This window comes from Ursus americanus, chromosome 7 (assembly GCF_024610735.1).
Source record: "Ursus americanus isolate L20-20 chromosome 7, mUrsAme1.1.p, whole genome shotgun sequence".
Classification (NCBI taxonomy): Eukaryota; Metazoa; Chordata; class Mammalia; order Carnivora; family Ursidae; genus Ursus; species Ursus americanus.
The window spans coordinates 67,157,866-67,184,439 of record NC_142133.1 but is presented as its reverse complement, the minus strand read 5'-3'; the positions used below and the strand labels follow the sequence as shown (position 1 = coordinate 67,184,439).

The 26,574-nt window shown below is 57.5% G+C and overlaps 1 protein-coding gene across 1 annotated transcript in view; it reads right to left on the bottom strand.

The window, feature by feature from the left end:
* Positions 1–26,574, bottom strand: part of ADCY3 (adenylate cyclase 3) — a 77,023-nt gene that overhangs the window by 13,241 nt on the left and 37,208 nt on the right. Inside the window, exons 4-8 of the mRNA XM_045809294.2 lie at positions 6,064–6,194; positions 5,394–5,505; positions 5,127–5,254; positions 3,916–4,074; positions 3,060–3,237 (exon numbers count right to left, since the gene is read on the bottom strand). Coding sequence (XP_045665250.2) covers positions 3,060–3,237; positions 3,916–4,074; positions 5,127–5,254; positions 5,394–5,505; positions 6,064–6,194 — 708 coding nt within the window. The remainder of the gene's footprint in view (positions 1–3,059; positions 3,238–3,915; positions 4,075–5,126; positions 5,255–5,393; positions 5,506–6,063; positions 6,195–26,574) is intronic.

The following is a 26,574-nucleotide window of genomic DNA, read 5'->3' as shown; positions in this document are numbered from 1 at the left end:
GGCAGCTGCCCACCTGCCCCCGCAGACCTGGCTGGTCTATCAGTCCGAATCCCGCCTCTAGAGTTTAGACGCCTGTAGACTAAGAAATGTCACTACCCGACTCCTGCTCTAGAACGTTACTTTTAAAATGCTGCACACTCCTGGTATCTACTTCTACTGTGAGACCTTTTCTAAGCAGAGAAAGACCCTCTCATTCCAACTCCCATTTCTAAAAGAGTTACTCAACACGGTGATCCACAGAGGTCCTTTTCGGCTGTAGAACCTGTCGAATGCCTTCTAGAAGTCTGAATGAATCCCATAAGCCCGTTTCCCCAGTGACGAGTCCTTTTCCCGGACAGAGTAAGTTAAACCCTGCAACACGGCAAACAGTCCACTCATTTCACAAGCGTTTGCTGAGTCCCTACTGTGTGACACACGAAACGTCCTGTGTGAACTCACATTCTAGTGAGGAAAGGCAGACAGCAGGAAAACAGGTCAAATTAGTACAGTACGTAAGAAGGGTAAGTGCTCGGAGAAAGGGAAAGCGGGAAAGGGGCAGGGGATCACTGGAGAGCGAGACGGTAACGGGGAGGTCAGGGGAGGTGTCACTATGAGGATGACACTTCAGTGATGAACTGAAGGAGTGAATCCTGCAGCTCTAGGGGGGATGGGGGCCCCCCAGAAAGAGAGAGAAGCTGGTGCAAAGGAGCCCCAGGCCACGGGGCAGCGAGTGCAAGCAGAGCGCGGGCCTGGCTGACCATCACCCGAGCAGGGGGTCACCGCTCCAGTCAACAAGGAGCCCCTACAAAGCTGAGAGGGGGCCGATGCGGGTACAGAGCCGGGCAGTGAGGGTGCCCCCAGGGGGGCCAGCAGGAGGTGCGTGGGGATGGGGTAAAACTGCCAACGTGCAGACCCCTTAGCCATTCTACTTCGAGAAATTTACGTTTTTTAGGCAGGGGCATTAAGAAAGTTAAAAGTCAACTTTACAAAAATATTGAAAACCTCAACGGCCATAACACGTCACTGAAAGAAGAGTTGAGAGAACACTGTCCGTGTTTCCACCGGAAACAGGGCTGGCTCATTGCGTGACGGGGCACTCAAGGCGGCAAGGTCACTCTGCCGACCTCCATCGCCTGCGCCGCCCTGGGCAGGCAGCGTCCTCCGCACGGACGCGCTCCTACCCGCCCAGGGCTCCGGCGCTCACGCCGCCAGCGATGCAACCTCGAGCTCGACTCTCCTCTGGAAGTTGAGGAATGACTCGAGCGCAACAGCCTCACAAAGCCCGCTCTGCCCGGGCTCCCTGCGCCTCAGTTGCCCCATCTGCACCCTCGGAAGCGCGTCAGGCGCGGCGAGCAATGCCTGATCCAAACTACACCATGCAAGGCTTGTCGGAATAAGCAAAATAAAATACGAGATGAGAACAAACCGGAACGAGTGTGGTCCCAGAGACCTACCTGACTGCTGCTTTGTGACCTCAAAGTGGTCCCTGGTAAAACTCAACTTGTGGGTAATTTTTGAAAAGAATTGCATTTCTCGATTTATTAAAAATTTTATATGCCAGAAATTATAAATTTCCTACCACTCTACAGAAGTAGCTGATTTCTTCAATTATTGTCAGTTACTGTCTTGTAGAACAGCTTAGAAGACACACTTTTAATTTGTTCTCGGGAATATATTAAAGTTCTGCACGTAGCACTCTCAAAAATACGAAGGACTCGTTAATTTTGAGGCAAGGTCAAGTCTTTCATGAGGCTCTACTTTCTACCCTGGCAGTTCCTGATTTTCTGAGACAGCTTCCAACTTTCTTGAGTTCTTTGCAGCATTTAACTGTAGCTCAGCACAAAACACCTTGAACTGTCCTTTGCTCTAACACTGGAGCCTAGGGGGATTTTAAATCACCCGGAGTGAGGTGGGGTCCTACCCGCCTGTGCGTCCCTCCCGGGGCTGAGTTTGTGCGAGCTGCACGCGGGAGGGACCCACGCACATCTGGGATGCGGCGCGGCCGGCACGTCGGGGGCACGGGCCCCGCTCCGCCACCTACTAGATCTGCAACTTGTGCCGAGTTCTGGGCCTCAGCGTCCTCCTCTGCAAAGTGGGTGTGACAGCAGCCCCCTTCCCGCAGGGTCGCCTTGAGGAGTGAGGTAATGGCCGCATGGAAGCCCTCCCTGAACAGTGGTTGTGATTAGAGTTAACGATGAATCTTTCATTTCTGTTTGATTTGCTAGTCATCACACACATTTTCTCGTAGGGAGGGGAGAAGGTGTGTAGTTCTCTTTTAAAACTTCCCCAGGGGTCACGTCTTCAGCCACAGTCCCTGAAGCCTCCCCAGACCAGCTCACACTCTGTTTTGCCGTTACCGGGCAAAGCCTCAGCCATGGGACGGTCTCAGACCGCACGCCATCCCCGAGAGCATCAGAATCCCTAGTCGCTCAACTCGCACGACTGGTGGGTTCCGCAGTACAAGGCTGCGAGGAGTAAGAGTTCCCGGGTTCAGCAGAGGGTGGCAGAGGGCTCCGGTCCTGTGGCGGCCCCTGGTAGCTCCTAACCAGAGAGCCCGTCAGGAGGCTGGTGGGGGGTGGGAGAAGCTGGGGCAGCCGCCCCGGGCATCGGGTCTGATGAGATGCAGGGAAGCGGCACAGAGGCGAGACCAGGGCAGGACGGCAGGACGCCTTCACTGCTTCCGTCCTGTTCTTTCTTCATCTCCCACCCAGCAAACCTTCCCCGCCTCGGTCCCCCTCCTCCGTGACCAAGCCAACCCCACTGCCTGCCCCCTGCATCCTCACCGGGTCTGGGAACTCTCTCCCTGGGTACCCCCCCCCCCGTCTCTCCCACGGCTCCAACTGTAGGGGGGCCTATACCCCCACCAGCCACCATCCAGGGGCCACTGACATCTCCGGGGGCTTTCCCTCTGGCCACCTCAATGTCAACCTGCCGGAGCCACGCGCACTCCGTCCCCCAGAGCCTGCTTCTCCACCCCCTGCCCCCACCGGGGTGCCCCCCACGGCCCTGTCCACTCTTCTACCAGCCCTGCTTCTCGAACCCCCTTCCCGTGGCCTGTCCGGGGCGGGCGGGGGACTCACCGGGCCACCGAGGCCGTGCTGGGCGGCTGTCTTCTTCACCTCTGGCTTGGACGCGATGATGAGGTAGGTCTCGATGCCCTTCTCGTCCAGGTACTCACAGCGGCTGCCCCCGTCGCCCGGCTCCACATCGAACTCGCCCTTCAGGCAGTCCAGGGTGCTCTGGGAGATGTGCACACGCCTGCACGGTAGCGAGAGGCCGGGGCCCAGGGCCCGTCAGCAGGGGGCCGGCAGACCCCGGGGGAGGCCCCCCACCCCTTGGAGCCTCAGCGCTACGTCCATGAGGCAGGAAGGAGACGTTCTCAGGCTGCCCAGAGCCCTGAGGGGGGTGAGGAACGGGGGAGGCCTCCCTCGACTCTGTCGTGAGGTCCTACCGCTGTGTGCTTTGCGGGTTCCTAGGGCAACACCTGCTGTCGGGGTAATAAACGCGTTTCTAGGGTGTCACCGCGGAGGGACAGAATCATGACTGCCCCCGAGGGGCACTCCCTGAGCCGGGTGGGGAATGTGTGGCTCGTCGTCAGCCCGTCCACCCTGCTGGCCGGTTCTGCGGAAAAGCTCAGCCAGTTGGACAGGTGCGCTGTCACCGCAAGCCCCTGCCTCGGAGCCTGCTCCCCTGGCTCAGCGCCCTCCAGGAGCCCCCTCCCCCGCCCCGTGTGGGCATGCGACCCCACGGTGGACAGAGGGGCGAGACAGCACCCCACCGCAGAGGCCCAGGCAGCCGGGCTCGGGCCCAGGGGGCAGTCCCCCCAAGGAGGAACGCTGCTCCGGGGGGTCTCTCGTCTGAGCCACAGCCCCGAGGGGTGGACGGTGCCCTCCCTCGGCACCCGCACCTCCCCGCCAGGAAGGGACGCTTGCTCACCCGGGGATGCCTCCCGCCTCCATCTTGTTGGCCACAGTGACGTCGGTAGACCACACGTCGTACTGCCAGCGTTTCTGGCCCAGGACGCCCCCCAGCACGGTGCCCGTGTGCACCCCCACGCGCATGTCCACCCCAGTCTTCGTCTTCTCCCGCACGTACCTGCCAGGCACACGGGGAGGAGGCGGGCTCAGGCGTGGCCGCAGCAAGGTGGCCGACCCTCCGTGCCCCGTGGGAGGAGTTCACGCGCTTTCTTCCCCTCCAGGCCGAGGGGACCCCCCGGCACCCCACCGCTCTCGGCCTGCGCTTGAGCTGAGTAGCCTGTGGCTAGAAGTCCAGCGGGCCGGCCTGCGCCCGGACTCCGCATCACAGGCTCGTGGGACGGGGGTGCGGGCAGGAAACGGCAGAGTGAGGGCCGCTACCGCCCCGCGTCCACCTGTGCTGGGCACCGTGCCAGGGTCACGTGGTGAGGGAAGTGGAGGCGAGTGATCCTGAACTAGCCCCCCCGCCCCCACCCCAAGCACAGCATCTGCTTCTAGACCAGCATCGGAGGCGCTCTAACCCCGAAGATGGTCACAGTGCAGAACGGCCCTCGGGTGGCAAGGTGACCCCACCTGTCCCCCCATCCTGGTTGAGGGAAGAAGCCTCAGCAAGGAGCCCCCTTTCCTCCTGGGGCCTGATCGAGCCAGAGGCTCCCTGGTAGGGCCTCCAAGGTGTCTTTGGTGTGACAGCGACGGGGAGTGTGAGGAAAGAGGGCAATGTCCTCACAGCTCACAGCAGTGGAGACTGGAGCCCTGGCCGGAGCCCAGAGCGGAGGGTTCCAGTCCCACGCTGCCACATACAGACTTTCTGACCAGAGATGGGCCTGGAGGCTCACAGTGAGAAAACACTGAGAGAAGGAATGGAGACCTGGGGGGGGGGGATCCAAACGAATGTGAGGGGTGTGACAGACTTCACCATGACTGCCACTTCTCCAGAAAGCCACAGCGGATGGAGGCTGGGCCCCTGGAGGCCATGGAAGGCTTGCAGCCCCTCAGCGATGAGGAAGGGGAGTCATGGCCCCACTTCCCAGAACTGGGGACTGAGCCACCTGCTGACCAATGACAACACCCACATGACGTGGAGGCCTGGGGTGCGCTGGGCCCTCACGACAGACCACGAAAGGCCTGCCTCTCCTGTGGTCCAGTGTCCCCCGCCCAGAGCCCCCCACTCACGAGATGGCCTCCACCATGGCGAGCCCCATGAGGATGGAGCAGACGGCGTGGTCCTCCCGGTAGTCGGGCAGGCCGCAGATGCAGTAGTAACAGTCGCCTAGGATCTTAATCCGCAGCTGGTGGTATTTCTGAAAGGACCGGGTGTGGGGGTGGCTCTGAGTCTCTCCTTGACACGGGGGGAGGAAACCAGGCGAGCCAGGGAGGGCCAGGCCCACGCCCCGACGGCGGCCCCCGACCCCGAAAGCCGAGCGAGGCCCGGGTACTCACGGCTGCCAGCTTGTCGAAGCGGGCAAAGAGCTCGTTGAGCAGCTTCACGAGCTCCTGGGCACTGCAGGCAGAAGACAGCTGGGTGAAGCCCACGATGTCCGCAAAGAGGATGCTGTGAGAGGAGGGAGGGCCGCGGCCGTGAGGCTCCAGGCAGCGTGCCTGGCTCCCCGGCCAGCTCCTGCTCCCGACCACGGGCAGCCAGGATCCCGGCGGGGTGGGTCCTTACTCAGGCCCCAAAGCAGTGAGACCCAGGCACTTCCAGGGTGAATTCGGGGCTCTGAGGTTTAGCTTATCCTTGTGGGCCCCTCCTCTACGGGGCCTCCTTCCCCCATGCTGTCTGCTCCTGGCCCCAGGATGAACCCACCCCTCCTGGAAGGAGCACGGCTGTTAGCCCCAGTGCTGGCCCTGAATGGCTGGGTGGCCTCCTGGATGTCACCTCCCCGCCCTGGGTGATGTCTGTATGATGATGGGGCCAGACCACACAGCCCAGATGTCTCAGCCCCCACATGGGTCTGCAACACCGCTCCTGCAGGGGCTGAGGCTCACACAGCGGGGATGGCCCGGCTTCTAGTCCTGGGGGAAGACTCTGGAACGCCACAGAGCACAGCCGACCCCACAAAGCCCGGCCCCCGTCCTGCGCTCGGAGCCCGGGGGCTGTGGGCCGGCGCACCTGACGTTCTCGTGCCGGTACATGTACATGGTGTTGAACTGCTGCTGGTCCTTCTGGCTCTCGTCCTTCTTCATGTCCTTCAGCATCTCGTCAGCCACGTGCTTGGGCAGGATGGAGAGCATAAGGTTCTCCTGGGAGGAGGAGGACAGGGTTAGTGGGGAGGCAGGGTCCGGCCTGTACCTTTCTAGGGGCAGGTTCAGATACCTCCGGCGACAGACGTCAGCCAGAGCTAGCTGACCTTCTGCCTGGGCCTTCCAGCACGGACCCCACGTCGGGAAGCAGCCAGAGGCCCACCGCAGCAGCTTCCTGTGACGGAGCATCTTCAGGGCCCTGACGAGAGTCAGACACCCATGAAGAAACCCACGCTTGGGTCTGCACCTCCAGAGCACCTCCCGGCCACAGGGAAGGTGACAGTGCCTACAGGGGTCTCTTCTCTTCTAGCTCCTGTACTGGGAGCCCCCAGCCCCACCCTGCACAGAACAATCATTCAAGAATCCTGACTCAGCGCAACTGAAGACCTACCACGTGCCAGGCAGCACACTGGGTACATCCTGGTTCACCGTGACTGAAGACCTACTACGTGCCAGGTAGCATGCTGGGTACCAATGCTACCAAAGGAGTGAGTCTCTGCCCTCGGAGGGGTGAGGGTCTCCTGGGGGGACAGGTAAGCATGCCCACTGCAGTGCAGTTTATCAAGTGCCAAGTCAAGTGAGGGACAGCAGGGGAGTAAGAAAGAAGGGTGCCAGAATCAGCCAAGTGTGTTGGGGGCAATCAGGAGGACTTCCTGGAAGTGAGGCTTGAAGACTGAGATGCTAAGAACATCTTGTCCAGGGGAGCTGCATAGACAAGGCACAGAGACCTCAGGACCCCAGGTTCGGGGACCTGCAGGTCTTTCAGCGGAGGCAGAAACGGGGAACTGCAGCTCCAGAGATAGGTCGGCGGGCGGGGGGCTCAGCGCACTGCCACCTGCCGGCCGAATCCTGCTTCTGCCTGTTTGCACAAATGAAGTCCTGCTGGTGCTCAGCCACGCTCACTTGTTTACGTGTCATCTATGGCTGTCTTCTCCCCCCAACAGCAGCGCTGAGTTGTTGTGACAGAGAACATATGGCCTGCAAAACTGAAAGGGCTCTTCTGGCCCTTTCCAGAAAACGTCTGCTGACCCCCGTTTTGCACCATGAAGGGCCTCGTGCGCCAGGCAGGGAACGGGGCGCTCCTTCCCGAAAACTGCAGAGAAGGACCAGAGCAGAGGGGGTGACACGGCAGGGCGGGGCAGGGTGACCAGTTAGCCGTCATCCGAGCAGAGTGGGTCTTGGGGGCTGCTTGCACCATGCAGGCAGGACAGGCCCGAGGCTTGGGCCTCTGGATATGAAGTAAGGAACAGAGACGCAGAGAGACATGAGGGGACAGACAGGGCTGGTTTGGGATGTGCGGCAGGCAGACGCTGAGCCGGCTTGGGGGCTGGGCCTGCAGCGCGGGTCCAGCTGAGCAGCGGGGAGACGGGGCAGGCGACACCCCCGGGAGCAGGTGAAGCCAGACAGAGAAGCCTAGGCAGGGCGCCGCGTCAGCAAGGGCGCACTGCCCTGTGCCCCGAGCTGGGAGGCAGGTGAGGACGGGTCTGGTGAAGGCCGGTGGGGAGAAGCTCGAGGTTGCAGCTGAGGTTTGCGGGGCTAAGAGAAGTGTGGCCACGGTGAGGCTAAGCCGAGGCCTGCGGGGCGATGCAGCAAGAGCTGAGGTCAGCTCAGGAGAAGTGCGGGTGGGAGGCGGGTAACAGGAGGGGACGGAGAGGCGCAGCTGGGTCTGGCCCCTGTGGTGGGGTGCTTCTGAGGGACCACAGAGGTCGGCTGACGGACAGAGCGGACATGGAGAGAGGGACGCAGGAGGTCCAGGAGTACTGCGTCTAGCCTGCCTGGGAGCCACCTGGGTGCAGGGGTGGCCGGAAAACCAGGGCTGCTGCCTGGTCCTCAGTGCCTGGGGTTACCGCACACAGAGAAACAGTCTGTGGGACGCCAGCCTGGGGGGTACAGGAGTAGGGGACCTCACCTCCCACGAAGGGCCTGGGAGGGTGAGGGGCCCCCACTGGCTCTTACTCTCTGCTATGTTCAGTGCTGAGGCCAGAGGACTCAGCTCTGGGTTTTAAACACACCTTCTCTGGGGCAGGAGAACCAAGGTGTGGAGGTTCCGCTCCTCTGCTCTGGGCGAGGCCCCCAAGGGTCCGGGCCCGTGTCCCCCCATCAGGCAGAGGGCTGGGGCCTCACCCGCTCTGGGAGAAGACAGCTCTGCTGTAGGGGCAGCCCCTTCCCTTCTGCTCCCATGACCGTCTGCAGGCCAGAGCCACCCCCCACCCCGGCTCGCCCACCGCACCACAGGATGGCCCCTCTCACCTGGCACTCCTTCTTGTGGCGAGTCACACTGCCATGACCAGGCAGGTGTCCCTCGGCCCGGCGTGCCTGGCACTGGCTCTAGCCCGAAGCACCAAGGCGGTTACCGTTATTCTCCCATTTGCACAGCTGTGTGGCTCTCACTGCCAACAACCCCGCGAGGGGCACCATCGCAGAGGAATGAGAGGCCAAGACCACCCCGGTGTGCCGTGGCCCCCCGAGCCCAGGAGGTAGCACGGGGCACAGCCCGTCGGGTGCTCTGGGACCCTGGTGCTCAGCACACCCGTGCCCCCCGCCAGCGTGTGGTGAGGGGCCTTCTGACACCGAACTAAGCCCGTGCAGGAGCAAGCGCTGGGCCTGGGAAGCACAGGAGCCACTAGGAGGGTTTTCCAGATGAGCCCGAGCCCTGGGGTCCTGCCGGCTCTCAGGGCGGCCTAGGGGGAGAGCTGCTGGAGTCCGGCCGGGAGAAGGCCGCCAGTGCAGGGGCAGGAAGGCAGGCAGGCAGGGACAGGAGGGTGCGGCCGTAAAGAGCCTGGGCTCTGGGCCCCACGGCCTAGCTCAGACCCCTGCCCCGCCGCCGACTCACTGTGTGACACCAGGCAGCTGCTAACTGCCCCGTGCCTTGGTTTCCTCGTTGGTAAAGCAGGAGGACGAAGTGACTCCTCACTGTAGGGCGCTAAGAACAGTGCCTGCATACAGCAGGTGCTCAATATTGCTGCAGCTGGTCTGTCACCCGAGAAGGGTTTTTGAGGGTTTGGGGACAGCACGTGCCTCAGGAAGGCAAGGCCTAAACTTCCTTTGGGCTTCGAAGCTGGCCACAGGTTTATTATAGGTTAAGAACCCCAGTGGGGTGTCCAGGGTGAGGAGAAAGTCCTTGGGGTCACTCGGCCAGGCCCAGGAACTCTGTCTGGTCCGGGCACAACGATGAAGGGGAGACAGATGGGTCCCGCCTTCCTTCCATGCATGTCTCAGCCTTGCTATCCCTCTGTCCCTCCATCCCCTCCCTGACCCCGTCACACGTGCATGCAGGTGCTCGCTAAGGGGAGGAGGAGGTAAATGTGTGAGGACTGGGCAGAGGCCGCCAGCCTGAGGAAGAGGGCACTCGGGTGTGTGCGCAGGGAGGGGTTGAGTGACACCGAGGATTAGGAAAGTCGCAGTGCTGTGCTGGGCTCCCAGCCAACCGGCCTATGCAGCCCCAGTGGCCAGCACCCACATGGTCAGGCCTTTCCTGCGTGCTCAGACCCCACCTCAGAGCCCTGCCCTTCCAGAAGAGCCTCTCTGGGTTCCATGGGAACCAATCCAGTCCTGTGAGGTGCCCCGTGCCCCGGACCACAGCTCCAATTTCCCTGAAAACACAGCCAGGCCTCTTCAGGGGTACAGGGCCACCCACAGCAGCTGAGGGATGTGGCTTGGTCTCCCCAGCAGAGAAGCAGAGCCCACTCTTCCTAAAATAGCGACTGCTATATGTTTCGGGAGTCATACGAATGTTCCAAGCCTCTGACCCATTAATGGCTCTCCTGGGAATTTTTCCAACAGAAATAATCCAAGAGAAGTAAAAAAAAAAATACAAACCAGAAGAACTTCAATGCAACATCACTCACGCTGTGGAAAAGACGAGAAGGCCCAAATGCCCAGCAAGTGGCTCATCCAATTGGGACACATCCTTCGGACGAACCTCAGAAACGACCATAATGACAAGTGCCATGATGAGAACACGACCAAAGAGAAAAGGACCCAACACCGTATCCTGAGAACGGGACGGCAGACCCACGCGTGCCCTGGAATCACGGCAGAAGAGTACGTGCGAGAGAGAACAGGGTAACCTGACCTGGCGAATGGGGTCCAGAGAAAACGGGAAAACTGCTATATGGTTATGCTGCTGCTTTTTAAACGTACTTTTTAAACTGGAAATAAACACAAAACTTCCTGTTGCCGCCAGCTGTGACCCTGACCCCAGCTTGGCTGTAATGACCAGATTTCTTAGAAAGGGAAGGGCCCTCCGTGCAAGTCCACTGGGCTCTCTCTGGACTCCCACGTCCACCTGGATGGAAGCTGAGAAAGGAGACGGAGGGCCAGGTTCGAAGCCAGGAGGGGACCCCCGCCCCACAGCACAAGGGGGAGGTGGCAGGGGTCCTCTCAGGGAGCCAAGGGACAGAACTATCGCCCTGAGCTGGTTTCTTTCTGTAGTTCTCAAATATCGCCTCTCACCAGGCAAACGAACACTACTGACCAATTTCAACACTGTCCCTCTTCTTCCTCATCCGCCCTCTGTTCTCCTGTATGGGTAATACGCCTCCATCCTGCAGGTAACCAGCCAAGGCGCGGAGGGGGTAAGCGGCTGATCCCAGGTTCCCCAGAGTCAGCGACGGATCCAGAACTAGAACCCAGGGCTCCTGGACCGAAAGAACGGGTGGGATTTTTTCACCAAAGGATGTGCTTTTCACACACGGATTCTCTCATCCACATTGGACGCTGTTCTGCAAATGTGAAGGAACACGAAGTGCCCAAATCCTCCCTGGTAAGGACCTGACGATGCTGCTCTAGAAGCCCCCGTGAGGACCCTCGCAGTGGGCCCACCCACTGGGACCCTTTCGGTGCCGCCCCAGGGCTTACGGAGTTGAGTGGGGACATCCGGCTGCTCCTGACGTGGGTCCTCCCTGCAGAAGCGGACGCAGCCGGGACCTCTGTGGGTGCCTGGGCACGTGGCCCAGCAGCAGACCAGACCACCTTTGGACCTCAGGGAGGCCAGGCCAGGGCTAGTGGCAGCTGCGGGCATTCCTTCTGATGGGTGCTACTGAGGGAGACCCCTGGCTCTCCAGCTCAGACCCTGGGCAGGCCACGGTGACCTCCCTCAGCCTCCGTACCCCCTCCTCACAGGCTGAGGGGAGGAGAAAGGGGCCAATGCTGTGAGGCCCGGTCTCCCTGACGGGCAGTGGACCCTGAATGTAACCAACAGGGCCAAACGTGAGGGCTCGGCGATGCTGAGTCACCCCAAAGCGGTGACAGAGGCCAGCTGTGGTGGCCCCAGCAGGCCTCCCCCACGGCACACGGGCAGCGTGAGGCCGCCCAACCGCCCGCAAGGGGCCCAGGATGGTTACTACGGGAATCGTGGCATCATTCGACACTGCAACTTGGGGGAGCAGAAATCGGTGGTGAGTCCCTCCCCGGACATCTGGGGTCAGGGAGGTCCCTGGTTCCACTGAGCCCAGCCCTCGGGACCTCGGGCCCCACAGTCCAGTCTGGCCCTGGGAGCGGCAGCCTCAGCCTCACCCGAGGCTGGTTCCTCATGAGGCCCAGATGCCCTCAGGGGACTCGTGACCACGTTGAGGTTTGGAAGCGCCCCTTTAGGAGCATTCGAGGAGGACTGCCCCAAGGAAACAGTTCCCCTAGACCCTCATCGCGGAGAGACCACAGGGCCAGGAGCCTGAGGCCAGGCATCAGAGGCGGGCCGAGGGGCTGGGAACCCACCCCGTGGAGCGCGGGCTCCGCAGCCACACGGAGCAACCTTCCAGCCTGAGGCTGTGTGGAAAAGGGATGGCGCCTGCTCCGGAGGTTGCCACGAGAGGAAGCCAGTGAGGGAAGGCTTTGGAACAGACTGCTGCTTCTGGACCGGAAAAATGTCCTAGGAGTCCAAGCAGTTCAAACAGAGAATGTGCTGCCCTGAGAGCTAGTGAGCTCCGCCCCGGACGCTGCGTGAGGAGGCTACAGGAGGGGGTCAACCACAGGATGGGAGCCTGGCTCAGGGCACGGGGACCGGCCAGACTCGCCAAGCCGAGGCCCGGGGCCCTGCCATACGGGTCCACGCAGAGAGATGGAGAAGGTGGGGAAGCTGCCTCACGTGGTCTCTCCCCAGTCCTGCAGGGCTTTGATGGCTAGCCTAAAAATACACGCACACCAAGTCAAGGCCTCGACCCTCTCTGGGAAAAGAACCAAATGAGGCAAAAGAAAGAACAAGCCCTGAAAATTTCTAGCAGGCTTTCTGGATAGACCAAAAAAGCAATGCAGATCTGGGGGAGAAGAACCAGAGGCCCGCCCTGGGTGCTGTGCAGAGGTGGGGTGGGGGCGGGGACCGGCTGGGGTGCAGGTGTGTCTGGGGCACTGTGCAGAGGTGGGGCGGGGTTGGGGAACCGGCTGGGGTGCAGCGTGTGTCCTGGGCCCGGGTAGGGATCTGTAAACAGGTATTCCCCGCACTGCTCAGGCGGGCCATGAGCCCCTGACCAGGGCAGGCTGTCCGCGGGGCCTCCACCAGGCTCTGGGAAGTAATCAGTCAAGCCCCCTTCTCAGCAGTGACTCAGGCCAGGCCTCGCCTTTGTGCGGGCTGGGGACCGAGACAGAAGCAGGAGGCCCGCGCTACTCCAGGGGCCCTGACGAGGCTTTCAGGAGTTAATTACAGCACAGCGGCCAGCAGGGATTTGGAGACAGGAGCTTGGCTGATGAGAAGCTAGGTTTCTACAACATCCTTGTAAAGGGGCGGAGGGAGGGAGGGAGGGACGGAGACCTAACATGGAGAGAGCAATCAGCAGTGCCCAGGTAGCTGGGTGCTGTGTGTGGCGTCCGCACGAAGCAAGCACATAGTGTTTGCATGCCGTGTCCTTGTGCATGCCCGCGTGTGTCCTCTGTACGTACCGTACGTACTCACACACACACACACACACAGTCACTACAACCCATCACAGGCTGTGAGCAGATGCACAGCTGTCCACAAACACATCTCATTTCTCCAGATTCTTGGAGCTTCCAGGCCACTTAAAAGCCAAAAAAAGGTCAATGGACCCCAACAGATGCCCATCCTGGCCTGACCAGCTGAGCAGAAGAGGAAGCAGAAGGAAGGAAACGAGGAGCAGGAGAACCTGCCCCACTGGCCCCGGGAGGTCAGGGCCCACACAGCTCCCCTCTCCCTGACGAGAGGGCGAAGGGCCACGACACGTGAAATCGGGACGCTCCTGTGCTGCCATGTGCCTGGGCCGGGCAGCTACCGTTTAGACGAGAGACCCGCACGGGCTGCCCCATCTGAAGACATGGTCACCACCTCACTCAAAGAACAGTCACCCGGCATCTCTGCAAGTCCCCAAGCTAAATGCGGGGAAGGTCAAGGGTAAACAGTCCTCCCAAGAGCTCCGACGGCCAGGGCGCTCAGGTCCCCTGGGAGTGACTGGTATCACGGGGCAGAAGCGCTTTGCTGTCTTCAGCTAAGGGCTGTGGACATTCACAGGGAGCTCAAAGACCGGCATCTCTTTAAACCACACCTTCCAATGTGAAAACAGGCTCCGAGCCAGCATCCCCAGAGTCTCTCAAGTTTTCTACTCCGCGAAGGAAGCAGGGCATGGGAGGAGGGGAGCCAGGCTAACAAGTCACCACCAGGTCGTATCTCTGCGACAGTGCAGAAATCACACAGACCCAGGGGCAGCCCAGAACTCGGACCCTGCTAGTGGGGGAGAGGGGACACTTGCCTGGACTCCTGTGTGGTCTCCAGAGACAGGGGCCACCGTGCGGGCCAAGGGGACTGCCATCTCAGCAGACCGCCCTTCGGGCCCAAAGACGGCCACGTGTGTGGTGTCTGCAGCCGTCACCTAGTGCGGTCGGCACAGAGCAGGTGCTCCTTGGAGGTCTGGCGAGATAACGAGCTGTCAACTAGGAGCTGCGGCCCAAGGGGCAAACCATCACTCTCTAGAAGAGCACTGTTAGAACTTTCTGCAGTCAAGCAAATGCTCTGTTCTGTGCTGTCCTGCGTGGTAGCCACGAGCCACCTGTGGCTACTGGGCACCGGAGACGTGGCTGGCACCACAGAGGCACTGATTTTTAATTTCTAAATTTTAATTAATTTAAGTGTCCGGCGCCACACAGGACTAGCGGCAGCCGTATCGGATGGCGCAGCTCTAGAACACCGTAGTGAGCCAGGGCGGCTCTCGGGCCCCCCAGGGTGACAGAGCCGCTGCCTGGAGAAGGACGCCAAGGCCACATCTGCGATCAGTGGGAGCAAAACCACGGGCTTCAGTCCTTGCTCAGCCCACACCAGGTGTGAAGGTTCTAGTAGGTTTGACAGACCAGCTCTCCACCTGTGAGGTTTGGTTTCCCTCCCTTTGCCTCCTCCCAGTGGAGCAGTAAATCTCACCAGTGCTTTTCCCAAATGCAGCTCCCACCTTCCTTTCCTCTCCAGGCCTCTGCTCGGCCCCACGCCAGTTCTGGCTGGGCTCCCGACCCCAGTCCCTCCCACTCGAGGGATGAGCGACGGGAGCTCCGGGGAGGACCCTGTCCACCCCGTGTCCCTCTCCACCTCCCTGCTCAGCCCTTGCTAACCCACCTCTGCCCTTCCATGTGGATCAGGACTCCGTTCTCCCCAGCATGCACCAGCCAGCACCCCCCCTCTTCTTGAAAAGCCACCCAAGAATCGACATCCCTCATGTTATAAATCCAGCTCGGAACACATTTCTCTGAGCCCCCTGTGACCCGGGCTCTGTGCCACACGCTCTACCTTGAGCTCGCAGACTGCTTTCTTGCTGCAGGTGGAAGGGAGCCAGAGAACGGCAGGGTCCCAGGCGTGCCCCGGCCAGATCCTCTGGTTCTCCGGTCCGGGCGCTTCTGCCAATCTGGGCGCGTCGCGTCACCTTCCCAAGCACGCAGGCCAGGACCCAGAGAGAGGAGCTGGCTGACATGCCAAGGCGGTCACTGCAGAAACTGACATTTGTACAGGGAGCTTCTCCCTTTGGGCCCCTTCTGACGGGCTTCCGGAAGGCCCTGAGAGCCCCTGGGGCAGGTGGGACTCACGCACCCGGTAGCAAAATCACCTGCTACTGTCTCTGAGGAGAAGGGGTAAGTGTTCCCCAGGAGCCGTCTGGTTACCAACTTTCGCTGGACTCCCCAGCTTGAGGCCCTGGCCTACAGGGCCCACCATCCTCACCCCGGGAGGGGCCCTCAGGAGCGTGCAAACGCAGGCCTGCCCTGCCAGACACGCAGGTAGCGCACAGGAGGAGATGTGTCCCATCAGCTCTCCTCCTGGATGTCCGTGAGACTGACTCTCCACTCCCGTGCCTCTCACCAGCGCCCCCTTCCAACTTCCTCCTGCCCAAATCCTGACAGCCATCACGACCCCCCCCCCCCCCCCCCCGCTCTCCCACCTCCCGTGCCACTCAGCAGCGACTCCTGTCGGCTCTGCCTTCAAAAAACACCCAGAATCACTCTCATCATCTCCATCCTGGTCTGAACCACTATCCTCTGACCCGAAAATTGCTGCATCACTTCAAATCAGTCTCCCCGCTTCCACTGCTGTCTCTTCTCCACCAGCAGCCAGACTGATCCTTTTAAAACCTACAACCCTCCAATGCCTCCCATCTCCCTCAGGGGAAAAGTCTGGTCCTTACAAGGCCCCTCCACCTCCCTGCCTCACCTCCCACCCCTCTTCCCCTCACTTCTCCTCCACCTGCACCCACTGCCATGATGATGTCATGTGAACATACCTCAGGGCCTTGGCACTTACTGCACCCTCTCCCTAAACACCGCATGGCTCACACCCTGTCTTCCTGCGTCTGCTCAAATCTCACTTTATCCGAAAGCCCTCTCTGGCCACATGATATTAAAAGGCAACCTCCCTCCACTCTAGGCAATTCGTACGCTCCATCCCCTGCTTTGCCCGCCACCTCCCTACCTGCTAATAGCATATGCTGGCTTGTGTAATCTGTGTCCCCCACCGGAATCTGTTCTGCATCCCTCGTGCTGAGAATGATGCCCATGATTTTTGTGGGATAAGTGCTCTTAGACCTTTTAACAGTCTTATTCCATTCCCACTTCACAAAGAAATGGGCTCCAAGGGCATAAGGAACTGGCTCAAGGTCATGTGGCAGGTAAGAGGCTGGTGAGGATGTGAATGCAAGTCTGACTCTTGAACCCCGTGTTGTCATATCTTTCCGTTTTTCAAGACAGTCAGAGATACAAGTTTTTATAGAGAATGCCCCAATTTTTCAGTATTAGAAATGTTTCAAACTCCAGGCAGGTCAAACGAAGCAGATCCCCACAGCCCAGACTCGGTCCAGAGTCCACACCTGAGCTCCTAGGACACAGAGCGGAACAGGAGCCCCTGCCCAGGGGGAGGACACGCCAGCTCTTCGCTGGGTTTGCGGTGAGCCTTCAAGGAGATAATCCAGTAAAAACGCAGCCCAGGGCCCGACACAAAGTAACTGTCCGATGAGCTACCCCTGACGGAACAAAACACCAGTCCTCTGGCCAGAGAGAGGGCGGGACAACCACCCCGGCCACACTGGTCATGGACAGCAGACACTAAAACCAGAGATACACGGGCTGCGGGGGGATGTGGCTCTGACCCCCCTCCCCGCCGCCGCCCAGGGCCCAGCAGGGCCACCACTCGGAAGCCACGCATCCCAGACACAGTCCTGTCACAGCCACCAGTGCCCGGGGCCACCTGACATGGCAGACGCCCTCCCAATGCCAGGAGCCCTCCAAGGCTTTGGAACAACCTGTCCTCTGTGGGCTCATCACTCGCGTTATCTCAGATGTGGATTTGTTCCGCTAAATCCTGAAACGTCAGAATGAAGAACATTTTGTGAAATCCAAGAGGTGGGGGCTGGAACCCACAGAAGCATGAATTCCTGCTTCACACCACGGGGAATTCGCCTTCTGGCTTTTCTCAAACCAAGACACACTCGGGGCTAAAATGAAACTTAAAAATATCAGATACATTCGCGATTGGGTCTGTGAGGAAGTGCAGAGAGCAAGTACATTTCGAGGCTGATGTCGGGGTGCGGGGTCCTCTGTGGCTGTCCCACGAGGGGTCTGTCCCACCCACACCAGGGGCTGACGGCACACCAGCCTGGCCCCAGGCCACCGCGAGGAGCTGTTGCGGTGCAGGGGGCCACGTTCCTCCTGCCCCACACCTGCCTCCTCTCCCCAGGGGCTCCCCGGGAGGCAGGTCCCCAGCCCCAATCTCGCTGTTGCCACGACAAGAAAGGGCACTTTAAGGATGGACACCAGAAGCCCGGCCCCAGGGCAAGAGGTAGCTGGACTCTCTCCGTGTGTCTTTCTCGCTCTGTGTCTGTGTGTCTCTCTCTCCTGCCCCGACTTCCCTCTCCCCCACCAACCTCTCGTGAGAACAGGGCGCAGGGGTGAGACTACTCTCCACCTGACCCTCAGAGCCAGGGCGTGGACAGAGGTCAGCGAGGAGGGCCATTCAGAAAGGCAAGAAACAGCTGAGCTTATGAAATGACAGCACTCCAGAGTCCCCAGCTCTGGGGCTCCCAGAACAGAAGTCCGTGACTCTCATGGTAAATGGGTGGTTCTTCCCTCCAAGACCTCAAGGGCAGAAGGTCACCCACCCGGGGAAAGACTCCAGCATGAAGAAGAAATGCCATCCCCTGGTCACGGTGACCCTGGGTGTTGGGTTTAAGCAGAAGGAAAGGCAGAGAGAAGGGGCTGCTCTGTCCTGCACATCCCCCCAGGGGCTACACGGAAAACCACCCAGCGTCCCCCTGCACCACGCTCCCCAGGGTGACCCAGACGAAGATGACCTGGCCCACTGGCCCTCACTGAGGCCGGCGGATGCTTCTCTGACCTGGAATCAACCCTGCACAGTCAGCCCTGGGCTCTCCCTCCTCACCTCTGACAGGTGGGGCCCGGGGGCAGCCCTCCCTTCTCTGACTACGGACAGGCCGCCCGTCTAATTGAACGTGGTCTAAAGGAAGTGCCGGCCGCTGCCGCATCGCATCCTGCCGTCCCTCCATCCTCCCCGGCACCCTCCTTCACTCATGCCCCACTCCCTGGGAAGTTCATTCTGAGTGCGAGATCCAGAGGAGCTCCGAATTCTGGTGACAGGTACGTGCCGGCAGATTTCCTGTCGGCCTGCTGTTGCCAGGCTGCAGGTGGGGCACTTAGCAACCCTCGAGGTCCCCACCTACACCCTGGAGTATGGCCACATGGGAATACAGAAAAACAACTCCAGTTCGCCAGTCCTCTGGGCTCCCTGCTCTACCCGAACAGGCCCCTGGATCTGGGGAGAGGCCCCAAGTCCACCTTGATGGCCCCATGTCACAGGCAGATGCCACGGACGGCCTATAGAGCAAGGCGCTCAGCAGAGCCGAAGTGCCCCGTGCCTGCCGGGGCCACGGTCCCAGAGCCTCAGCTCCCCAACGACCTCAGAGCGGTCAGGCCTGCAGACAGGAATCAGGGGGGCTGTGGCAGCCGGGCAACCAGAATCTGAGACCTCTACCCCACTTCCTTTCACTACGCAGACGTGCCCACCTTGGTGACAAAGTGGAAGGGGAAGCCTGCGCGCCAAGGCCCAGGGTTGCTTTGCACCTTCCCGGGGACGAGGGCAGGTGGCCCACCTGTCAGGATCACCTGCCGTTATCAGCAGGAGGTGGGTCATCTTCAGGAAGGAGACTACAACCTCCCAGGTGACAGGGGCAAGGAAAACAGAACCAGAGGATCTGGGATGGGATCCCCTCAGCCTGTCTGGGGAAGGGGAGGAGGCTCAGAGAGGACACCGTCCGCTGGAGGCCGCCCAGCCGCCAGGGCAGGCCCTCCCCTCGGCGCACATGTCACTTCCTCTCCAGGCAGCTGAGAAAACAAGATAAATACGAGCCGACAAAATACAAAGTGAGACACGAACCTTGTTGTAACTAAATTCTGAAATGAAGCCTCCTCTACAAAGGATATACTGAGCATTTTTTTAATTGGGAATTTTTTACAAAGCCATTAAACACTGTGAGTGGCCACGGCGGCACTGACCTCAAACAGCCCCTCACATGGGAGCCACATCCAAACCTTCTAGGACTTTCTGTAGCCCTTTCTAGCATTTTCACATCTATGATCTCATTTTTATTCTCACCAGAGGTCCTCACAGGAGGACAGTGAAATGGGATTGCTGACCTCTCTCCTCCTGTCTGTACTCAGCCGACCTTTCCCAGGATGTCAAGTCAGCCCTGCTGCCCAGGGAGGGGGGGAGCTGGGTCTCATCCTGTGGCCCCTCCTCCAGCCAGTGTCCCCAGGGCGGGCGCCAGGGCGACAGCAGGTAATAGCACAAAAGGGCTTCACGGTGTTTAGACTCATCTCAGTGTTCTTACTTCAAGTGATTTCCAAACAACGCCATGCCAATGGCATTACCTTTAATCTCACTTTTGCAGAAAACTGAAGACCAGACAGGCAGAGTGCCAACAGTGAGAAGGTGGGAAAGCCGGGTCTCGCTGTCCCCCAGAAAATGCTGGAGGACGTGATGGACGCAAATCCCAGGTCCCGGCTCACCAGCGGGGCTGGCCTCTGGTGCAGGCTTCAGACCCTGGTGTTGGTCCCAGGGACAGGCGCGCACAGGACAGTGGGGGTGTGCAAGGACCTCAGGCCTCGGGCGAGGAAAGGAACCTTAACCTCGGGACAGCCCGGAGCTCACAGTGGCCTTACTGTACAGTTTTCAAGATCAGGCTTGGGTGTGGGGTTTTCTTCTGGCGTGACGAACACGTTTTGGAACCAGAGGTGGTACCACATAATGTCGGGAAGGTACTCAACGGCACCCTTTCATACACGACATTGTAAGAATTTCGCCTCCACCAAAGGAAAAAGAAAAAAAAATAAAAAGCAAACATGGAAAGTTCTAAAACCTTTTCTAGCTGACAACATAATTTATCATGTTGTAGCTTTTAAAGTTATTTTTAAAAGAAACACCCAAACGATGGGAAGTTTGGGTGGTCTTTTCTATACTTCTACCCAGATTTTCATCCAACACCAACAGTCCGATGGGAGCCAGCCCAGGCGCCTCCTGGGAGCGGGCACCATGCGAAACAGACTCCACGTGCGGCATCCACAGTAACCCCATGACGCAGCCTCCACGCTCGAGGATCTGGTTCCGAGCTGCTATTCTTAACAGCCATCTACAAGAATAAGGTGTCACTTCTGTAATCAGGACAACGTGGTGAGGACACTCAAAACAGAGGAGGAAAAAAAGGCTTGCAGGAATCATCCTCCATCCATGTTTCTTTATATTTGTCTGCGTTTACCAAAGACTGTACAACGTGTGCTAAAAACACAAACGAGAAAACCTCTCCCGAAACCTCAGTCTACCTGGCTGTGACCCGAACCAAGTGAGGAAGCAGCAGGACGCAGCTCACAGGACGCTACGCCCTCCACGGGGCCTCTTCCCTGCCCTGGGGTTTTCCCACAGCCATTTCTGGAGGAGCTGCAGGGGTGCCAGCTCAAAGACGCATTTTCTCAATAAACAAGGGACACTTAACTGTCTAAGTGTGTCCTCGTTCATTGCTGGGAGGGGTGTAAATTCTTTGCACCTCTCGGAGAGAGAATTCGGTGACACTTCTCAACAACGCACATGCCTGGTTTCTCAAATAATGAGCCTCCTACCGAGACCTACCACGTGACCCAGCGAGTCTACGTCCGGGTGTACACCCCAAAGAACCGAAAGCAGAGAGTCAAACAGGTCCCTGTCCCCCCGTGTTCACAGCAGCACGATTCACCGCAGCTGGGAGGTGGAGACAACCCAGGGGCACCCACGAGTGGGTAAACAAGTGTGGCATCTACAGGCAACAGGGTATTCCTGCTCCTTGAAAAGGAAGGAAGTCCCGCCACGTGCGACACCACGGGGGAGCTCTGGAGACAGTGCGCGAGGTACGTACGAGAAGCCAGTCGCAGAAGGATGTGATTGCACGGACGTGAGGTTCTGAGGAAAGGTAAGCTCGTAGAGACAAAGTAGGATGGTGGCGGCCAGGGCCAGGGGAAAGGAGGATGGGGGCTGGTGTCTCATGGCCACAGAGTTTCAGCCTGAGATGAGGAGAAAGTCCTGGACGTGAATAGCGGTGAAGGCTGCACACAACACAGGGACTTAATGCCACTGAACCGCGCACTCAGGCGCCCAGTTAACTAAACGTAACTTCTCGATCACGGAACACAATACGGTCGTTAACAAGGATGAGGCAATGCAAGGTTGCCTTAGAACCCTCTCGAAGACAGCTGGTGAAAGATCTGGGGCGGGAGAGGGGGTGTACTCCTTGCATGTGTGTGCGAAGTCTGTGGCCCAGATTGGGAAGTAACTGGAATCCTGAAAGGGTGCACAAGACATGACGGTGGCGGTCTGAGGGACGGCGAAGCGGATGGCCATGCAGGGAACCTTACTTTCCACGATATAACCTTTTTCACACCTTCGTAATTTTCTACCATGTACACTGTGAGCTACTTAAAAATTAGCTTTAAGACACTGAGGAGAAAGTCCAACATTTACCTCTTGCTATTATAGAGGAGCTTACACCAGACCAACACTTGAGCCGAGACCAACCACAGACGATGGATAAGACAGCTATCTGAAGACGGTGGGAAACCCGGCAGGGAGCTAGGACGAGAAGGGACAAGGTCTCTGAGGGCAGGGAAACACAATTCAGTGAGCCCGACACACTCTGCCACTTTTTGCCTTTGAGGCCAGGGTTCAGAGGCCTGTCAGAGAGCAAGGGCTATAGGCTTTCAAGGGGCTGGAGAAACAAAGATTGGTGAGCAAGGATTCCAAGGCAGAGCAGAGGGCTGAGGTCCTGGAGAGAGGAGAGTCTTTCTCAACACACACCCCCTCGGTGCGTCTGCCGACCCCCGAGCTCCAGGAGGCGAGAGAGACCAAGAGCCCAAGCAGAAAGTGACAGCTGAGAGGCTAAACTCGAAGGGGAGTTTGGGCAGTCTCCTAGTGCTGGAAGTTCAGGGTCCCTCAAGAGGGGGACCAGCCTTTGAGTTAAAACCCCCGAAGGACTATTTCCTAAGAGGAGGCACAACAGAAACCAGCTCTGAGACTGAAACCCAGCCCTACGTCTTCTCAACCCCACACTGGATCAAGGGGAGCTGCAAGAGAAGTAAATCCTCTCCGGAGAGACACCGCTACAGAACCACTGCTGTTCTCCATACACGGTGTTCAGCATTTAATTTATCCAGCATTTAAAAAAAAAAAAAAAAGCCAGGATGCCACGAGATGGCAAAAATCAATAGGGAAAAATCAATAGGCAAAAATCAATAGGCAAAAATCAATAGGCAAAGATCAATAGGGAAAAGCAGACCCATTGGTAGATCAGATATTGCAGTTGTCAGAGCCTTTAAAATGTTTCAAATGTTCCAAAGAATAGATGACAAAATGGAGAACTTAACCAGAGAACTGGAATCTGTTTTTTTTTCTTTTTTTTAAATCAAGTGGAAACTCTAAGAAATGAAAAAAATACAATACGAAAATTAAGGATTCAACAGATGAGCTCGAGCATTGATTCAACAAAGCAGGTAAGAGGACCTGGAAGTTAGGTCAGGAAAAATATTCAGTCTGAAGGCCGGAAAGAAAAAAAAAAAAAAAGGAAGATTCAGGAAAAAAAAAAGAGAGAGATTTATGGAACATGGTAAAAATGTCTAATAAGGACATCTAGAATCCTGGAAGGAAAGGACAGAATGAAGCAAAAAGATACTGGCTGAAAATTTCAAAACTGATGAAAGACATCAAGCCATCAATTCAAGAAACTCTTCAAACACCGGACAGACTAACCACAAAGAAGAGTGCTAAGCATATCACTGGGAAACTGTGGGCACCAAAGAGAATTTGTAAAAGCAACCAGGGGGGAAACTATGCATTACTTTAAAAGGAGCAACCGTGTGTCTGACAGCTGACATTTCAACAAAAACAGAAGCCACAGGATCGCGGAATGACGCCTTCAAAGGGCTCAGAGTAAAGCAAAGCCAACCTAGAATTCTCCCTCCGACAAAAAGTGAATTTCAAAACTGAAAGCAAAATAAACACATTCCCAGGCAATTAGAAATGGAGAAAATTTACCACCAACTGACCTTCATGAAAAGAGACACCAAAGGGAATAAAGAAGATAGAAGCACAGAAATGAAGGAACAGAGAGCACCTAAGAGGGCAGAACGGGGCCAAGTGTGCGCACTGGCCGTTCGCTGTGGAAGACTGCGATAACACCGTCTTATGGGGCTTCAAATATACGTTGAATTAAAATACGTTACAATCACCCAAAAGTCTGGGGGAGGGGGAATTGAGCGTTGTGAGGTCCCTGCACTGCAACCAGAAAGGTAAAAGTACTAATTTGGGGTAGGTGCAAATGCATCATGATTGATACGTATTGACATTATTTCATTGCTGAAAAATTTTGATGCATTTTGCAAAATACATGTTGTCCTTAAGTGCGTCAAAATCAATAAAAAATGCAAGGTCAAAAATCGAGTTCCGACAGATTTCAAAGGACTGAAATTATACAGTGTACGTTCTCCAACTGCAGCAGATGTAAACTAAAAATCAACAATGAAAAGAGGACCTTAAAAATTCCCTGGATGTTTGCAAATTAATTAATGTCCTCTTAAATAGCCCGTGGACCGAAGATAACTCGATGGAAATTAGGGCATGCCAAAATTTGTAGAAGAAAGCGAAAGCAAGCAATGAGGGAGATCCGTAACCTCAGGTGCATGTTTTAGAAAATAAAGATGCTAAAATTAGTTAAATTCCATCTCGAGAAGGTAAGAAAGAACATGATGTTAACCCTGAAGAGAGTAGAAGAAAATCAAAGTCAAAAGCAACGAATTACGGAAGTGTACAGAGAAAGCAACGAAAAGGTGGTTCACTGAAAAGGCTGAAACATGAATAACCCTCAGCAAGACAGATCAAGGACGAATAGAAAACAGAGGGCACAAACTACCGCTACCAGTAATGAAAAAGGAACATCGCTGCAAACCCCACAAAGATAAAAAGGAGGATAAACATGTCAAAAAATGTGACACATTTCTATGAAACGGGTAAGTTCCTGAAAAAACTTGTGTGAGTTCTAGAACTGATACAAAAAACCCAAAAACCCTGTACTTGTGAAAGACGCTGAATCTCATAAAGAAAACGGAGCCACAGGGCTTCACGAGGGCGTCCTTCTAATCCTGTCAAGAACCCGTGTGCTCTTCAAGCTTTCTCAGGTGAGAAAAAGGAAACACTGCTCAAATTAGTTCCTAAGTCCAGCACAGGCACGGTGCCCAAACCTGCCAAGGATGTGGGAAGAAAGGAAAAATGCAAGCAGATCCCCTTCGCGGACACAGTCCCAAGAGTCCTAAGGAAAACGCGAGCAGACCGGGGCGCCCGCTGGTCCTGGGAGGCTGCACAATTCCGCCCCTCCTGCTGCTAACGGTGCTTTTCTCACGTCCAAAGGGATTCACTCACATGATCCCATTTTCGCCAAAAGTTTTATTCTCACGTACACATTACACATGGGGAAACTGAGGCCCAGAGAGGCGAAGGAGCTGGCCCAAGGTCACACTAGGGCTCTAGCTGGACGAGACAAATTCACTCCACGTGATGGATATTTACAGGCACCTGCGGTGTCCCAGCTCGGCCTGGGGATGTCCATCTGTGCCTCTCCTCCCTCCCCCCCTCCACCTCCCTTCTGCCTCCCTGCACCTCTCACCCCTGTGGGCAGCGTCCCCTCTGCTGGGCAGGCAACACCTGGAGTGTGGCCCCGACAGGCTGCAGCGCCCCCTGGCTGCTCCGTGGCGCCCAGGAGTCCTGGAGCACACAGGAGGGGCCCTCTCGGCCAGGCCCCAGGCTGCCGACGCTGACCCTGCCCGGAGGGGGCATCGGAAAATGCCCGTGACTGCGTGGCCTGTGCACGGCAGCCGGATTATCGCCACGTCCGAGCTCTCCAGCTACGGAGCACCTCCAGCTGTGTCCCTCCCTGCGGGGAACCCCGCACGCCAGGGACCAACACTCCTGCTTTGCAGGCGAGGAAAGCGAGGCTGGGAGAGGTGGACCGCTTGTCTAAATTATCTGTGCAGAGAACAACAGACCCAGGGGAGACGCGGGACCTTCCTCACCACACCAGGAGGCCCCCCACGAGCCCTGTGGGATGGGACTGAAGATGTCCTGGGTCATGCCAATTCTACGCGGTGTGACAGACAAGACTGACAGGGATGCTGAAAACTGCACAAGTACTTTCGGAAAAAAAGAACTCCTGACCTCGCTGAGTGGGGACACAAGCATTTTTTAACACAGAGAACCCAGAGCGATGCCCCCACAGTGGGAGAGATGAGACGCAACAAGAAACAAGACAGTATAAAAACCAGAAACGGGGAGCACCTTTCAAGAGACTCTATGAAGCCAGTAAAACAGATTCTTTACGTACATTCGAGCAGCAGCAGCAGCTCCTGGGTAACCAGAGGACACACGCACGGGGGAAGGAGACAAACACAATGAGCTGCGAAGCCTGAACCTGGCCCTTCGCAGCAACGGAGGCAGGGGAGATTCCCCTTCTAAAACCTGCTTTCTGAAGAAGCTGGGTCCGAGGCCCAACTCAGAAGCTTCGAGATCTCCTTGGTAAAGAGAAAACACAACCTCAAGACTCAGCAAATGACTGCGTGTGCCTTTGAAAAGCACCGTCTAGAGACGGTGATGCTGGCCAGTGGGGCTCCCAGGCAAGGCTTCCAGAGTGGCCCCTGAAACTATGGCTCTGTCCACACCTGAGTGGCAGGGTCTGTGAAAAGAGCAATTTCAGTGACTCCAGAGCCAAAAGCACCACCTGAACCCAAAAGGACATGGTTCCCAGCATAGAGAATCCTGTGTTTTCAACCTACTGAGCTTGTCTGTTGGGGGGAAATAAACCTATGGATAAAAGGAAGTTGGTGGATGTAATTTCTGCAGACCTTCGAAAAGCATTTGAGATGAATTCAGACCAGAAACTATTTAAAAGACTGAATCACATGAGAATCGGGCGGATCAGGCTGGAGTAAAGCCAGTGAACAGAGCGCGGGGACAGCAGGCACTTTTCTCTGTGGAAAAATGTAAACAGCGGGGTCCCCAGGGTTTGGGCTGGTTTTACTTCTTCATCAATGACTTAGAAGGAGCGTGAAAGAGACTTATCGCCCTGGGTGGAGGGGAGCAGGTGGGGGGCCTCACCAGGCAGGGCTACGGCTGGGCCCCCCACGGCCGCAGAGACCACAGTGCCGGGCCCGCTGCAGGTGCACAGAGCCAGTCCGCTGGAGAGCCAGAAAGGACGGCAGAGGAGGACGGGCCCGAAGTGATGCCCGCAGGAAAAAGCATTCAAAATACACAGAACTTTTTAGCCTGAGAGAGGAACACAGGGAGTCACTGGTGACTGCTTGGGTCAACGTCGTTCTTCAAAAAGTTTTA